Source organism: Musca domestica, unplaced genomic scaffold (genome assembly GCF_030504385.1).
Source record: "Musca domestica strain aabys unplaced genomic scaffold, Musca_domestica.polishedcontigs.V.1.1 1, whole genome shotgun sequence".
Classification (NCBI taxonomy): Eukaryota; Metazoa; Arthropoda; class Insecta; order Diptera; family Muscidae; genus Musca; species Musca domestica.
This window is the reverse complement of record NW_026712114.1, coordinates 20,494,208-20,512,439: the sequence shown is the minus strand read 5'-3', so window position 1 is coordinate 20,512,439 and position 18,232 is coordinate 20,494,208. Positions and strand designations below refer to the sequence as shown.

Below are 18,232 nucleotides of genomic sequence, written 5' to 3'. Positions count from 1 at the left end.
AATGACCTTCAGAGTGTTTTTATAGTCCTAGAGGGAATCTTTACAGACCGTCTGGAGGTTGTCTTCACATACCTCTGGGACGGGGTCTTCACAGGCCCCCAAAAGGAACTCTCGATAGGAGACTAAAATAAATATCCATAGGAAGAAAAATTTTTAGACATTAAGGCCTATTTTTGAAGGCAAAAATAGGTATTTATGGACCAATAATAGGAAATCCCGGAAATAATCAAATGAGGGCCTGATCTTTATATGCAAATATAGGTATATAGTTATTCATACCTCAAGCCCTTTGCCAAAATTCCCTCCCTTTTTACTTTTACTAAAGGCTATTGCCTGTCTGCCAGATGATGATATCAACTGTGACGATGGCGATGCTGATGCTGACGACTCAAAGGAAACTTTCTCTTTTAGTTGAAATTTGTTTGCAATGGGTTTTTTATGTGCATCGGTTTATGCACCGAAGTGTGTGTGTGTGTGTGTGAGCTTTAGCTGTTATGCCGGCTGGATGGAAAAATGAACTAAAAAGAAATGCTGCTACTGCCAATGCCTCCATGGTTGGCTGGTTGGTTGGCTGGCTTGAAGTTGGGAAAACTCCTTAAAAGAGTTGATTGCCTGGTGCAGTAACAGTAACTGGCCTCCGAGTGGCCTGAACTAAATGATTATTCGCGCGGTCAGTTGTCGTGTTTTTCCACTGTCTGTCCAAATGCTGGTCATTACAATGTTTTATGGTAGCAAAAAAAGCTCCTCTTACTGATGATGATGACGATGATGGTGATGGCAACCAACCGGGTTGGGATGATATTACGGCCAGCGCCAAAGAAATGGGTAGCCCACAACAAGAAAATCGAGGCATATTGTTGCTTTGCAAAACATCATAATTGAACGCGTCTCTTATTACTGATGGCATTGTGGTTGTGGTCATTGTCATAGTCCACCACCGCCACCGCCATGGATTGCCTGCGCGGACAAGCTAAGCAAAAATTGTTGTCGATTCAAAGGCGTTTAATATTTTCTTAAATTGTAATTTAAATACCACTTTAGTCAACTGGAAGAGCAAAGATGAACAAGACAAGACAATAACTAGAGGAGAAACATAACAAGCCCCGGAGCAATAACAGCTACTACTTGCTTGGTGTAGGTTTTTTTTTTTGGGAGCTTTTCTGCCTACCCGCCGATTGAATGACTAAGTGTGGCATGGTGGCTGTTGTAACTGGTCTCCGGTGAACATCAAGTCTGGCAGGCAGCTTGCTCACATCTATTGAATGCAAACAACAAAAAAGGAGCTCAATCTCTGGCCTAGCAAGTAAAGGAAAACAAAAATCGAAAACAGCAGCAGCAACAAACATCCTAAACCGAGAAAAACAATTTCATTTTCATTTCACTTTACACGAGAAAATTGCAGTTAATTGAGGCGACAGCAGCAGTTTAATCGATTTAAACTTTACAACTCCACCGCAATAGTAATAGCTCGCGTCGGTTAGTTAGTTTGTCAGTCAAGTCAGTCAGTTAGGCAGGCAGGCAGGCAGGCAGGCAGGCATCTAGTCAGCCAGCTAGGCAGAGTCAAGCCAAATAAATGCAATAGCTTGCATTTTACTTTAAGGCATTATGCGACACAGCAGCCTCTCAATCATCAGCCATAAGGCCAAGCAAGCAACCCACAAACAAAAACAATAAAAACTTCTTCAAATTGACAGTAGAGAAGGACTGTCAAAAACTCTTAGGTATTTGACAAATGTCACACGACAGATTGTAGGGCCGTGAATCTCCACAGACGAGCTTAATGAAGTCTCCACAGATGAGCTGAAGAGCTGAAAGACGAGCTGAAGGGAGTCTCCATAGACGTCTCCAAAGACATGCTGAAGAAAGTCTCCACAGACATTCTAAAAAAAGGGAGTCTCTCCATAGACGAGCTGAAGGCTGTCTCTCCATTGACGAGCTGAAGGGAGTCTCTCCATAGACGAGCTGAAGGGAGTCTCTCCATAGACGAGCTGAAGGGAGTCTCTCCATAGACGAGCTGAAGGGAGTTACTCCATACACGAGTCGAAGGGAGTCTCTTTATAGACGAGCTGAAGGAATTCTCTCCATAGACGACCTGAAGGGAATCTCTCCATAGAAGAGCTGAAGTTGGTCTCTCCATAGAAGAGCTGAAGGCAGTCTCTCCATAGACGAGCGAAAAGGAGTATCTCCATAGACGAGCTGAAGGATGTCTTCACAGACGAACTGAACAGAGTCTCCACAGACGAGGTGGAGGAAGTATTTACATGCGAGCTGAAGGCAATCTTCACAAACGACCTGAATGGAGTCTTCATATACAACCTGAAGGAAGTCTCCATAGACAAAATGAAAACAGCGTCCATAGACTGAAATTGAAAGAAGACGCTGAGACAATTCTTTACAGCTGACCAAAGGAGATTCTTTATAGAAGAACTGAGAGAAGTCTTTATAGCCGAGCTGAAGAGATTCTTGTTTTTTTTTTCGAGAAAAGTCAGAGGGAGTTGGAAGTAGTCTCTGTAAAATAGCAAAGTCGAAGATATTTTCTGTAAAGAGAATCTAGATTCCGGTTAGAAGAACTGAGAGAAGTCTTTATAGCCGAGCTGAAGAGATTCTTGTTTTTTTTTTTTCGAGAAAAGTCAGAGGGAGTTGGAAGGAGTCTCTGTAAAATAGCAAAGTCGAAGATATTTTCTGTAAAGAGAGTCTAGATTCCGGTTAGTCTAGAGAGAGTCTCCGGAGTCTCTGGAGTTAGACTCTTAGAAGTGCCTGATTTATTCTCTATACAGGAGGCGAAAGAAGTCCGTATAGACGGAATGTATATAATTTTTCTAAACGAACTCTGGATGGGGTCAAAGTTGACGAAATTTGGAGGGAGAGCTGAAGAGGTTCACGTTATACAAGCTGATGGCTGTATCTAGAGAATGCCGAAGGGAGCTGGAAGGAGTCTCTGAGAGCAGACATTATATACGAGAGTGTCTACAGAGGTGAAAGTCTATATAAAGTAGGCGGAAATGTTCTCTACGGAGGAGCCGGAAAGAGCTTCTAAAGAGGAACGGGTCTTTATAGGAAATTTCTATAGAGAAGCCGGAAAAAGGAAGCTTCTATAAAGGACGAACTAAAACAAAGGTCTGAATTAGAGTCTCTTTGAACGAGCTCCGAAGCTAGTCTCTATAGACAAGATAAGGCGAAGTCTATATAGACAAGCGGGGTCTACATAGACGAACTGAAGCGAAATTTCCACAGATGCGAAGGCGAGTAGAATGGATACCCCACAGACGACAAGGTGGGAATTTCTATGAAGGACAGTTGATAGGTACGATAGATGAGCCCTATGGGGAGTCCCAATAGACTCATTTTCCTCAATATAGGAGACCTAACTAGTCTGAATTCGGAGACGCCATTCATTGTCTTTTAATCCAATGGTCGGGTAACAGAAGGATTTTTCAGAGACATCGATACAGCTACAACCCGTTCGCTATGGACCTGCTAGTCGAATACCTGAAGAAATTGTCTTGATAAGTTTCGGCGGCATAACCCTACTGATCGAAAAATCAGAGATCGGAGATTGCAAGTCAACATGATGCTCCATTTTGTAAATCTGAACTAAAGCTTTGGGCCCGCACTGACTTCATGGCTATTGGCTGAAAAATCAGAAACTGGTGCAGAATACAGCAAGATGACTGCTAAAACAGCAATAACATATATGTCCGCACGATTTTCAAATTGTAAACCTCACTTTTAATTTAATTTTGAATTGCTTTTTTGGAGAATTTTCAAAAAGAAAAAAATCCAAATCAAAATTCATTCAATACTACCGGCTATTGCTATTAAACTATTTTCCCCCACCAAAATTCCATCTCTGACACATCGCGCCTTCCTTCCGTTTGGCAAAGCACCATGTCAGGCAACAACGTCATCAGCAACACACCGAGATCTGTTCATCATCTGTTGTTGTTCACTCCAGTTTGAAAATTGTTGTTTAAATGCCATCACCACAAACTAACTATCGTCATCATTGTTTCGAGACGAAATATTTTTGATGTCGTTGTTTTTATTTTCTACTTTTTTGTTGTCTTTTATGATAGCGAGAGTTTGTAAAATAATGATTTACGAGATTATCAAAATTGTCTTTTTTGCATTTTTTTTCTACGGCGCTGAGAGGGAGGTTGTGTTTTCGATGTATGTTTATTCGTTCATAACAGCAGCCTGTTAGCCAGCCGGCAAGCCCGCCAACCATCTATCTATTGTCACTCTGTCGTAGTTGTTGATTATCAATTATTTGATCTCTTCATGTTATTTATGGTGGCGGTAATTTGATTAAATGTATCCCATAGATTTCATATCAAAAGAAGAAAGCGAAATTTATCACAATCGGCCATTGAAAAACATGAACATGAAGAAAAAACAAAAAATACATCAACATCCGTCCAACGTTTGTGTTTGTCCATTGGCATATTTTGTTAGAGGCCGACTGACGACTGGCGCTTGCATATTGTTGTGCGAAAATTATTGTTGGCAGAAATTGTTCAACTCAATACCATCATGTTGATACTTTTTTTTAGACAGTAATGAAAATGTATTATACAATTTGATTTACATGTTCGGTCACACTAAGTACAAAAATAAAACCTAAAATATTTAAGATCGCATAAATAGGAGTGGAAAAATATATTTATACCGTAAATATATTTACCTTATTCCTTTGACGACTTCGACATTCATTTACACTTCGTATCGCAATACAAAAACTTTTTTTTTCTCTAAAATCTAATCTAAATCTAAATCTAAAATAATTAACAGACAATATTTGAAGAACCTAATCTCACCCGAAATGGGATTTTATATTGTGTTCAATTTTAAAAATTTGTAATTTCACATGAATTTTATAAATTCCGGTTAACTAATCCAGCATGGTCGTTAATTGTTCACAGTATGTTCAGTTATTTAGTTTAAAATGTAAAAACAAAATATTTGAGAATAAAATTGTAAAACGTTGTACTTACTTGACAAATTATCCAGCATATATGTTAGTAATTTCTGTGTACCGTTCGGTTCATTGTAAATGGAGAGAAATTCCTTTTGTAATGGATTACCCATTAAACCCAAAACATGCAAGTGAAATAATTTGCCAATTTCATATGGCAATACGCGGAGAAAATTGTTATTCAATAAAAGTTCTCTGGAAAATAGAAGAATATAAAAATTTATTAGAATTTGATGTTAAAATTAAAATTCTTGTAAAAAGTTATTTTCTACTAAAAGCCATAAAATGGATGTTCCTAAAGCAAAAACAAGACTTTTTTGGAAAGTAAAAAAGGGTTGTAATTGTTAACATTTCATTCGTAAATTCGAAACATTTCAATTGTAATTCGCAACCAGTAAGGAAAAGAGAAACGTCGGGCGGAAGCGACTACATGGTACCCTACACCACTATGTATATTAAGTAGAGCTACCGTAACAAAATAATTTATTTGAAGTAGATTATACGACCTATAAACTTAGAGAAGTTCTAATTTGGTTTCAGAGGGAACTAATATATATGCAGGCATATCCAATTCTGAATCGACTGCTTCTAGACTAAATTCGGTCGGATGTGATTCAGGTTATTTGGATTGATATTGGCCATTTGGTACATAATTATCCCGATATCGGTTAAATATATATGCGAGCCAAATCCAAATCTGAACCGATCTCGATAAGATTTGGCAGAGGTATTTCTGGGCTGTATCTGATTTTTGGTACCAAATATTATTCTTATGGAGTGCGTATTACGAATGTGAGGGACTTTAACGCCAAATCGGATGAAACATATATGTATATCGGAGCTATAGCTATATCTGAACCGATTTTCACAAAATTTGATGTACTTGCTTCTAGACTGAATTCGGTCGGATGTGCCAAAATGTAGGTCATTTGGACTGATATTGGCCATTTGGTGCACAATTAACCCGAAATCAGTTGAAGATATATATGGGATCTATATCTAAATGTGAATCGATTCTCACCAGTTTCAATAGGATTCGTCCTTGGGCCAAACAAATATTTTTTGGAAAATTTTATCTCAATCGGATAATTAATGTGATCTACATTTCGTCTACAAAAGTACATGTACAGACGGACTGACTGACATGCATAAATCGACTCAGAAAGTGATTTTATAAAGATACTCAAAAATAACTATGGGTCTACCTCGCTTCCTTCTCAATGTTACAAACATATGCACAAAGACATAATACCCTTAATACTATGTGGTGTAGGGTACAAAAACAATAGACTTCTTTTCTGACCATATCTATGCAAAATTTAGTGACGATATATGACGGTCGTAGGACGAGGATCAATATTTACATAGTGAAATCATTCAAATATCAAATATCGGAAGCATGTGTTGTATGAGGCTATAAAAAATGTAGATCTGTATAGACGATTTTCTGTGAGTAATGGTCATACCCACTACCAACTTCAAGTATAATTTTTGCAACAACCCCGTTAAAAAACGTTGTTTGAACTGTAAAAATAACGAAGCCATGAAACATTACAGACAGTTTTCTCCTAAAGGAGATGGTGGTACATATTACAAACTCCAAATACCAAATTTGAAACAAATCGGTTGAAAATTGTAACATAAATCATCAAAATACCGAATATAGAGAGGCTTGGTTCTATAACACTACTTGGACTTATATCAACAACTTTTTGGGAGGAGGTTTTCTACCTGCGGGGTAACAAACTGTCATTTTCCAGAGAATTCGGCTGAAATATGCGGCTAAAACCACAAAAATACATTAAATGTTGGTACTGTTGTACCATGACATGACTAAATTGTCATAGAATTTTATTGGATATAACATAGCACGGAGGACATAAAATGGTGGATTGGATAAAAATGAAATGATACGCGCTTCAACAAAGCTTTAAGTCAACAAAGTTGAGTGTGAAAATCTTGTGGTCATAGTTCGCAAAAGTAAAGCCTTTTGGGTCGTCTTAAAGAACATTATCAGACCGCAATATTAAAGTTGGTGGTGATGTTGGGACAAGTTAGGTATGTCATGAAAAAACCTATTCACTTCGCTTAAGTACAATTGAAAATATTGCTGCTATAGTCCCAAGTGTTGAGGAAACCACAAGTTTATCCATTCATGGTCTTACTTTAGAATTTGATATTCCTTATTGGTGGCGTCATTGGACCTATTTAAAAAAAAAATGTCATTGGTAGCGTCATTGGACCTATTTTAAAAAAAAATTATCTTTTGAAATTTATTTGAAAATCAATGCTTTTATATATACTTAAAATCGTTTTTTCATATATTTTCGAACCTACTAAGACTGAAAATTTTTTGAAAATAATAACCACCTCGAAACTAGTTTTGTAGCTAGGATGTTGTACTTATATGTACAGAAGTTTATTTTTGCCAATATTTGCCATTTCTCAAATTTTGACCCAATGTAATAGAGGCAGAAAAAAGTTTGAAATATTCTTGCCTGAATCGGATCGGATCTCTTTTCCATGGGTACCGTGTAACCACTCAGCAAAAAATCTCACTACATTATTGACTTCTCTATTATGTTTAACTGTTGGAAAGGTTAAACTGGCGATCTTCTGATTCATAATGGGCTAACATAAAAGTACGTTATTTTGCTTTGTAAGATATATTTTTTTAGCTTTCTAGTAATATTAAAAATTACGACGCCTATAATATTTTTGCTTGGCTTTTAGATATGAAATGCCTGAAGAGATGAAATGAAATGCACGTCATTTCGATAAAAAAAAAATTGTTTCACCTATTATACTCATAAGTGTTATTAATAATAAATGGAAGTTTTTGGCAAAAGTAAAGCCTTTTGGGTCGTCTTAAAGAGCATTTTCGGACCGCAATATTGAAGTTGTTGCTGCTATTGGGACAAGTTAGGTATGTCATGAAAAAACCTATTCACTTCACTTAAGTACAATTGAAAATATTGCTGCTATAGTCCCAAGTGTTGAGGAAACCACAAGTTTATCCATTCATGGTCTTACTTTAGAATTTGATATTCCTTATTGGTGGCGTCATTGGACCTATTTTAAAAAAAAAAATGTCATTGGTAGCGTCATTGGACTTCTTTTAAAAATAAATTATCTTTTGAAATTTATTTGAAAATCAATACTTTTATATATACTTAAAATCGTTTTTTCATATATTTTCGAACCTACTAAGACTGAAATTTTTTTGAAAATAATAACCACCTCGAAACTAGTTTTGTAGCTAGGATGTTGTACTTATATGTACAGAAGTTTATTTTTGCCAATATTTGCCAATTCTCAAATTTTGACCCAATGTAATAGAGGCAGAAAAAAGTTTGAAATATTCTTGCCTGAATCGGATCGGATCTCTTTTCCATGGGTACCGTGTAACCACTCAGCAAAAAATCTCACTACATTATTGACTTCTCTATTATGTTTAACTGTTGGAAAGGTTAAACTGGCGATCTTCTGATTCATAATGGGCTAACATAAAAGTACGTTATTTTGCTTTGTAAGATATATTTTTTTAGCTTTCTAGTAATATTAAAAATTACGACGCCTATAATATTTTTGCTTGGCTTTTAGATATGAAATGCCTGAAGAGACGAAATGAAATGCACGTCATTTCGATAAAAAAAAAATTGTTTCACCTATTATACTCATAAGTGTTATTAATAATAAATGGAGGTTTTTGGCAAAGTGCGCCGATATGACCCATATCAAGATCACTGAAACTGATTGCTGAGATATATAATTTATAAATGTTACTTCGATGAGACACATTTTGACCTTAGCAATAAAAATGTACTGAATTTATGTATTGAAATGTTCGGCCATGTTACATGCGAAATCAAAATATGGAAGATATACTACAATATGGACCTATATAACCTGTTTATATCAAGGAGGTTAGAAACACGTAACAACCTTTAAATACCAAATTCCGGACGAATGTACAGAAAATTGTCGAAATGTTAAAATGAGGGGGGTATCATTATATCTAAGTTCGGAATCAAAAACAAGTAAAAAAGCAGTTAGTTCGGCCGGGCATCCACCATTTTGAAAGATCTTGAATAATTTCAAAACATCCGTTGAAAAATACCACTTAAATGAAAACCGTAGTACAGCATCTCAACTCATTCAGATGATAGCGTAATTACAGCAGAAGGACGGACATGGGTCAATCGAATTAGAAATGTGTATATTGCATATCTTCAAACATGACCTGCATACTCTCAAATGAAATATATGCCCCAAATGTTATCCATTATTCAATTTTATTTTAAAATAGTCCGAATATATACTTAATATATACTTATACTTTGAAGAGCCTAAGAGAGATTTTGAAGATCTATAAACGGAATGAAAATGTAAATATACTATAGGGTGAAGTGTATCAAAATAAAAGAAACAGCACATATAAGGCAGTGAAAGATGTGGCAAACTGCTATATTACAATATTGGAACCCCAATATTCTTCACTCGAGCCCTTTATAAAAGCGTTGCCTCACATTCTTATGGATTCGACAAATTGTCAAAGTTATGATTCTCAGGATATAAAAACTTCTTGTGCAACTCGTCCACATTTTATAATAACCTATTCATAATGTTTTTAGATTATGTTACAAATGGTAGTGTGTTCGTAGCGAAAAATTTTACAAAAATTTAATATATTGTCAGTACGTTCGATTCTTTATGGAGGATGTAATCCAAGAGGCCCGACCTAATGTAACCAATGTGAATTAAAGACTGCTGAATCCAATATATTTCCCTCTCTAAAACTTCAAATATCTTTTATAATTTTAAAAGTTTCGTTCAAAATATTATTGTCCTTTCGACTCACCTCAATTGTATCAATTCACCCAATTCTGCTGGCAAGCTACGCAATTTATTGCTTGATACGTCCAATGTGCGTAAATTTACCAATAGGCCAATGTCGGCGGGCAAACGTAATAAATGATTATCATTTAAATATAGTGCGGTTAAGTGTTCAAATTCCCACAGAGAAGGACTGATGTTACGAACGCAACCTGGAAATCAAATAAATACGATATTAATAACTCAAAGCACCAAAATACAAAGGAGAATATATATACCAACCTGTAATTTCAATGCCTGTCCAATTGGATTTTTTGCCAGCAGCCACATCTTCAGGTGACATAAAGATCTGTTGTCTACGATTTGCACTTTCATATTTGTCCTTGTTACGAGACATTTTATATAGGTTGCCTAAATACGTAATGGAAAGAATATTGTTGTATTATGGCGAAGAAATAAATTGAAATATAAATATATTGCCTCTACATAAATAGATTTTAGATGATTGAAATAATGTTGTGCTAGACAATGAAATGCAAAGCGGTTTGGGGGCATATTATTTTTCAGTTTTTTTTTTTCTTTGGTAACAAAAAATTAGAAACATTTCGTCTTTTAATTTACATTAAACATATTTGTAACTTTAATATTCGGTTAGCTTACTTTACACGCATTTGTTATGCTCTGGAAAATGTACTTGGCACACAAATATACATTTGGCGGTTAGCATAAAATAAATACAAAGAGAGAAGTTACACTGTGCAAAATGAGCGCATCCACAGGGAGATAGAAATATGTAATTGCATATTATTGTACACATAGAAAAATTATCTTTAGGTGTTTCAATGAGCATGAATGTGCAGCAGCATAAGCTTATATGTATGATGCGTGAATGCAATGCAAGCCAGTTAACTTTATACATTATTTCAGGAGATATTTATTTCGTTAACCATACCTCTTTTGTACATTGTCTTAATATTCAGTGTCAAAAAATCATTTTGCACATGGTCTGATAAATTAGCTGTTAAAAAGCCGAGAGCAACTATGGCTAGTTTCTTGAATAAGCGACTAAAAACAGTGCCTCATGTAGTAAGTGCAGGGAGGTAATCAGAATCATATTCTAAAATGGCCAGAATTCTTTGCAGTATTTTCTGATACATGCGCGAGATTTGGATTAGATAATGTGGTCCTTTTATTTAGAGATCCTTTACTTGAAATGATTCATCTCAGTGCAAAATTCACTTAGCTTTTTATTTCGTAGACCCGATCGAGGAATTTGATAAACAGAATAAAACGAGGTCTTATGTTTGTAGAAGATCGGTTTATGTCTTTGGAAATATTTGCGGAGTTTTCTTTTCCATATGGCAGAAATAGAACCAACTTAGTTTGAGGAAAACGTCACTAACAACCTTAAAACAACATTAAATTCGGCTAGTCACGAGGAGAGCCGATATATGGGACTTTCGTCGAAACATGAGGCGGGTTCTCATTCGGTTATTCGGTTGAAAATTGTTCCTTTAAATTGTCGAGATCATAATGTAATCTGAACGCTTATGAATAAGTCAAATTACAGCCAATGCCATGGCAGCGGGTTTTGGGGTACCGAAAAACAGCAACATCTCAGTTTCGGCAGTGTTTGTCTATAGTTCTGCTTTAGAAGCAGCATATCTCAAACAGCCGGCTCCCGATTCTTTTGGTCCGTGCAGGGATCGAACAAAACCCCGGACCTTGGTTCTTTTCGGTTTGTTAGAACGTCTCCCACTACAGACATTTCTCGGTGCGATGGAAAAAATCATAGATTGGGTGCACTTCAGAAATTGTTCCAAATTAAGTCGGTTTCGAGGCTATCGAGAGAGGAATTATGTTGCGACGTGCTGTAGCAACGTAGCCCACAGCGGGTCCACGTCTTCGTTGGCCTCACGAGAGTCATCATCTGAGTCGTCGTCAGAATACGGAACTCCACCTCAAGTTACCGAAGGCAACCAATACCAAAGCAAAATACTCCACATTTGGTTATTCAATTACGAATTGAGCATCAATTTTTAAATAACGGAATCTATAAATGAGGGGAATAATACTCTGATCGCAGCAGTGCAGGAAACTCCAAACTCCATGAAAATCTCGCTTTACAACGTTCTTATTGATACAATGTTTTGAGAAAGAATCGCACCAGAAGTGGTTGTAGGGGGTTAGCGTTCCTGTTACACCATTCTATTCAATGTAGACCTATCTAATTTAAGCCGGTCTCTAGTGACCCATACATGTATAGGATATCAATCAAGTTAATTGCTGTAAACCGTGTTATAGACCCGACATTAGCCCATTGATGGTAGACAATAACCGCCTGATACTACAGGATTTTAATGCCTACCAAGAGTTGTGGCATTCCGTCCTAGCTTATTATCAGAGGGGATAAGCGTTGGCAGAGCAGACCCATACATGTATGTGGTGGCAGTCAAGTTAATTGCTGTAAACCGTGTTATAGACCCGACATTAGCCCAATGATGGTAGGCAATAATAGCCTGATACTAGTGGATTTTAATGAGGGGATAAGCTTTGGCAGAGCAATGTGATTTCTCCACATTCTTCATTTCTCTTGGGTCCATATCTCGATAATCGTTTCCATAAGCAAATCGCTCGATTTCAAAGCTTATTGGCAAGAATTCATTAAGTTCATAAACCTACGCCCACCCCTTCTATAATATTCGCGTAGCAGAAAGGTTTTTCCGGCTGGTTGAATACCTGAAATAAGACACTATTTCAAAGCAGAGGTAGCGGGACTAGCAAATGAGCGTGATGATCTCCGTCGTTCCAACCCAGATTGAACCGATCGGCACAGGAGCATAAGAAGAAAAAGTAGCTAGACCTTCGGAAGTGTTGGAATATTGGGAGCAATACAAGTAACAAGTGGCTATCGTTAGAGTACTTCAGCATTTAAATGTGAATAAATCTTTTGTGTCTCGCACCATCGCTCGTTACCGTGATACTGGTAGTGGACGGAAGAAAACAGCAACATCAGCTGAAATGATTCGAAAATTAAAGAAGTAACTTGATCGAAACCCGGGTCGCGGTGGCCGAAAAGTGGCAGTGGCTCGTGAGCTGAACATATCTCAATATTCCATATGGGCAAATATTGAAAAATGAGCTGGGGGTAAAGCCATTGAAATTCCAAAAAGTGCAAGAACTTGCACCGCAACAGAAAGAAAATAGGCTCAAAAGAGCTAAAGAGTTGCTTCGCTTGGCCGAAAGTGGTGAACTGCCGAATTTGGTTTCTCTCCGATGAGAAAACATTCTTTGTCCAGCAGTTTGTAAACAAACAATATGATCGTGCCAAAGAGGTCAGCTGAAAATGTGATGGGGTGGGCCGCCATAACAGCCGATGTCGCTCTCCGCTCGTATTAATCGACCGTGGCATCAGAATATATGCAGAATATTATGGCGAAAATATTCTGGAGGGTATATTAAAGCCTTTGGCGTGCAAACATTTTGGCCGCATACCTTGGACATTCCAACAGGACTCAGCACGCGCCACCCAAGAATGGTTACAAAATGAGGTTCCCCCTTCATTTCCAGCGTACAATGGCCACCAAAATCTCCGAATACCAATCCGTTGGACTATTGTGTGTGAAGTATTTTGGAAAGCAAGGTTGGCACTAAAAAAATACCAAAGTGTCGATCACCCCAAGCAAGCGCTTAAACTGGAGTGGGCCAAAACACCGCATAGCAACATTTGGCCAAGTCTGAAACGTTGGACACCAGTCGTACGTGAAATGCTGAAACATTGAGGTCCCCAAATTGGGGTGATATATTCGAACTGCTTAGCCTCTAACTTTCCAGAATTCGGAATTGAGGTCGTGGCGTCGTGCACAGATAACATATGTCTAAAGCGGAGCTTTCTGCCTTCTTCCACGGGAGAAGTATGAAAATGTCAGCCACTAAGTCGGCCACACTCTTTACCACACGATCTGCGGAGATGAGAATACAGCTGAATATGTAGGTTGAGGGAAATTTATTTCAAACCACTAACTACCCCAAAATCCTAGGGGTCGCATTCAACAGCATCTTCAAGTCGTCCGCGCAAGCCAACGCTATCTGCGATGAATTTAATACGTTTAGATGTATTCATGCCGTTTTTTAATATTTACACAATTGTCAATATATGTCGACCCGAATAACCTTATAAAAGTTGATTAGAGAGAACACTTCCCTCTTTCTTATAACTTATTCTAAACACAGTCATTTTTCTAAATTTTGTACCAACGCCGTTTTGCATTTCACTGGCACATTTGTTATCTTAAAATTTAATAATGAATGAATAAATTGTAAATAACAACATTAAAATATAAAATTTAGAGAGAAAGAATAAAGAAGAAATATAATATGTATAGATAGGTAAGTAACACAAGATTAATTCCAAAAACAAAGCTTTTCTTTGAAAGCTTTCAAAAAAATGTCACTTTTTGATAAAAAAAAAAAAACAACAAAAGAAAATACAATGGAATTAAATTATTTTACATTATTGGAAAAATAATAATTAGAACATCATAAATATGTAAATAGGCGTAATAGAAATAGAAGAAATTTGTATGATTTGTAATAAATTATAACCTTTCATAATAACCGCCTGATGATAAGCGTCTCTGCAAAGAATATTAATAAAGTATTGGTATTGATTGATTAATATCTCTTCAAAAGTTCTTGGGAATAACAAATATTTGTTTGTTTGTTCGTTTGTTTGATTGCTAGATGAAAGATTGTATGTGGTACAGAAAACAAAATAGAATGTATTGCAGCGAGTCCTTGTTGTTATGTTTTTTTGTAGAAATTAAATAATTCTTTGGTTTCTTCAGTTCGGTTCGGTTCGTTCGGTCTGTTGTTTTCTTTAGCCTTTGTTTTAGTTTATTTTGTCAGAATTGAAGGGCGCATAAATGAAATGAAAATTGCAGGTAATATATGCTGATGAGATGATGAGTTGTTAGTGGTGGTGGTGATGATGATGTTGATGATTTTTGGTGTTGTGATGGATGATTCCTTTGTTGATTGTGTGTGCGTGTGTTTCTTATTGATAACTAAGAAAGTAAAATAAAATAGAATTAATGAGGTTTTATAATGGAGGATCCTAAAAAAATTAACATTTAATTTTGCAAATTGGAGAGAGTGTCAATAACTACATCTACTAGGTGCGAACGTTCAATAATTTTGGCAAAGCAGACGAAGAGAGAGAAAGGAAAAAGTGGCCATAGGGTAACAATTCTACAATGCGTTCAATGATCCACGATCTACAAACAATCTACTAAAGGAAAAAAACTTAAATACAAGACAAACAAAATTAATTAACAATTTAATCAAATATTAGAAACAGGTGTGTTTTTGTATTAATTGTATCAATGGAAATCCTGTAATTATCAAAATATGTTCTATATTAAGAAATTTCATCACGGGACTCCTGTCTTCAGCGACGAAGATCACTTTTAGCTCAATGGGCGTAAATAAAGAAAATTGCCGATTTTGGAGTGAAGATCAGTCAGAAGATTTTCAAAGGCTATAAATGCATCCAAGAAAAGTCACAATTTGGCGCGGTTTAACCACTGGTGACATTGACATGGGCGTAAATAAAGAAAATTGCAGATTTTAGTGTGAAGATCAGTCAGTAGATTTCCAAAGGCTACAAATTCATTCAGAAAAAGTTACAGTTTGGCGCGGTTTAACTACTGGTGACATTATCGGACCGTAATTCTTATTATCCGCCACCACGTTAACGACCACACTATTTACCACATGAACTACGGAGATGAGGTTATCGTTGAATGAGCAGGTGTTGCAATCCCGACCACCACCTACCGATAGCCTCCTTCGATTGGCTCTTAAAGTCATAACTGTAGCATATCTGCGACAAGATTAGAAGTATCATGAAGGTTATCAAGTCTCTGGCAGGCAGTACTTTAAGAGCTGATAAGGAAACCTTGTTGACCTCTTACAACGCGATAGGCTCCGGTATGGTTCGCGAATGTTAGTTATACACAGTGGAAAAATATTCAGTCCTGCCAGAATGCCGCCCTCAGAACCGCAACAGGATGCCTCTTCATTACATCGTTAGTGCTACGCAGAGGTGAGATATTCAGTCCTGCCAGGATGCCTCTTCATGACAACTGTACGAGGATGCGAAGGTATTACCGGTGCGTCAGCCTAATAAAATGTTGTCAGTGCAATACCTGTTTGGGTGTTACAAACAGAGCCCTTCCAATCACTGTGTGGTGGTTAGGCGTCATACGGCAAAGCACGTAAGGAAGGACCTTTATAATCTAGAGAGAGAGAGAGCATCTATACCAACAAGCTTATCAAGCAGGACTGAATGGTATTCAATCCGACGCAGTCTCAGAAGACAAGGTGATATGAAACTGAATGGTATTCAATCTGACGCAATCTCAGAAGACAAGGTGATAAGAAAAAACTGCAACCAACTTCAGACTGCTGTCATTTCTAAGCCACTCGGAACGACCTTTACGATCTAGAGAGAGAGCATCTATATCAACAAGCTTATCAAGCAGGACTGAATGGTATTCAATCCGACGCAGTCTCAGAAGACAAGGTGATATGAAACAAGTTAAAAAGCAGTAAGTTCGGCCGGGCCGAACTTTGAATACACTCCACCATTTGGAACGAATTTGGAAGTAAAACCCTGAAAAAAATTTGTTAAAATTTTAAAAATACCGAATATTACCGTTATATTGATGCCTATACGACGTGGACCCACACAGGCATTATTTATCATAAGTCATTACCAAATTCAAATTCGGAACTTGAAATAAACGGTGAATAATATAGCTAAAATCATCAAAATATAGAGTATAGAGAGGTACCGTTATATCGGAGCTGTGCGAAGACCTGAACCTGTGTAGACAATTTTTTGTCATAGGCTGTAGCATCCGTTACGAACTTCAAATACGACATTTCAAACAATTTCGGTGAGTATTGTAACTAAACTCGTCAAAATACTGAATATAGGGAGGTACTGGTACACGGGGCCTATACGAAGACCTGGACCTGCATAGACAATTTTCTGTCACAGACTGGAGTTTCCATTGCGAACTCTAAATGCGTAATTTGAAAAAAATTTTGGTGAATAATTATGCTAAAATCATGAAAATACCGAATATAGGGAGGTACCTTTATATGGGGGCTATACGAAGACGTGGAGCTGCACAGTTTGTTTTGAATTTGAACAATTCCGATTAATAATGTCGCTAAATCATCAAAATACCAAATGTCGGGAGGTACCGTTATATGGGGCTATACGAAGATGTGGACCTGCACAGACAGTTTTCTGCCTTAGGCTGTAGTATCCATTTCGAACTTCATATACTAAATTTGAAACAATTCCGGTGGATAATGTCGCTAAAATCATCGAGATACCGAATGTCGGAAGATACAGTTATATGGGGGCTATACGAAGACGTGGACCAGCACAGACAATTTTTTGTCTTAGGCTGTAGTATCCATTTCGAACTTCAAATACCAAATTTGATATACTGGTAGAGTAGCCCGACGTCAAAGAAGTGGACGGAAGAAAACAGTAACATCAGCAGAAATGGTTCGAAAAGTAAAGAAGCTACTTGATCGAAACCCGCGTCGCAGTGGCCGAAAAATTCCTCGTGTGCTGAACATATCGCAATATTCCATTCGGCAAATATTGAAAAGGGCTCTAAGGGCGTTGAATTTTTGTGCTAGTTAAGTGTATTTAAAATGATGGTCCTATCTTAATTACAAGAGGGAGCGGGTAGATTTTCACACCTGACCTTAGTCGAATGCAAATGTTACAATTAAATCCGATACTCCCTTTATATGAGATTTATATATTTTGGAAATTTAGAATTTTTATGTGGACCGAAGTAATCGTTTATCGCTCATTTACAAACTCCTAGGTTTGACTTCTATATTTGACAAAAATATAACGATATTAAAAGTTTCAACCAAATCGAGTAGACTCTTGGAGAGGTTTGTTGCACAAAGCACAGACATGCGGGCCTCCAAAAAAATATCGGGTTATAAAAACTATATTCATAATTTTCATATTACAGCTAGAGTGTAAAAATTGATAAATTTCAAAATCTTATTCCAGAAAGATTTTTTTTAAATCCCATCCATAGTAAATATTTCATTGCCTACAACTCACTTTACGCATCCTGCAAATAACGAAACAGCAAGTAACCTTTTTGACCTCCCTCAAACCAAATGCACTTGTCATTACGTCATTACAAAGAACGACAACAACAAAACTTTCAATGCTTGATCCAGTATTTGTGGTTGGTTAACCACACAAAACGGAAAGCAATTTCAATGAAACCAAAGAAAAATATTAACCACACACTGAGGCAAAAACAATAACAATGCCATGTTGATTTGGTCATGTCGGGTTAGAGGTCG

At 37.0% G+C, this 18,232-nt stretch overlaps 1 protein-coding gene across 10 annotated transcripts in view; it reads right to left on the bottom strand.

Annotated features, from left to right (window-relative positions):
* LOC101894082 (CCR4-NOT transcription complex subunit 6-like) overlaps nt 1-18,232 on the bottom strand; it is a 182,939-nt gene that overhangs the window by 158,833 nt on the left and 5,874 nt on the right. For 4 of the 10 annotated variants that reach the window (XM_011292300.3, XM_059120381.1, XM_011292298.3 and 1 more), the window contains 4 exons: nt 14,417-14,877; nt 10,094-10,222; nt 9,837-10,023; nt 4,995-5,170 (listed from right to left, as the gene is read on the bottom strand). In XM_011292300.3, coding sequence (XP_011290602.1) covers nt 4,995-5,170; nt 9,837-10,023; nt 10,094-10,222; nt 14,417-14,423 — 499 coding nt within the window. In that variant the 5' untranslated portion in view covers nt 14,424-14,877. The remainder of the gene's footprint in view (nt 1-4,994; nt 5,171-9,836; nt 10,024-10,093; nt 10,223-14,416; nt 14,878-18,232) is intronic. The other 6 variants (XM_005178711.4, XM_059120394.1, XM_059120392.1 and 3 more) reach the window with 2 other exon arrangements.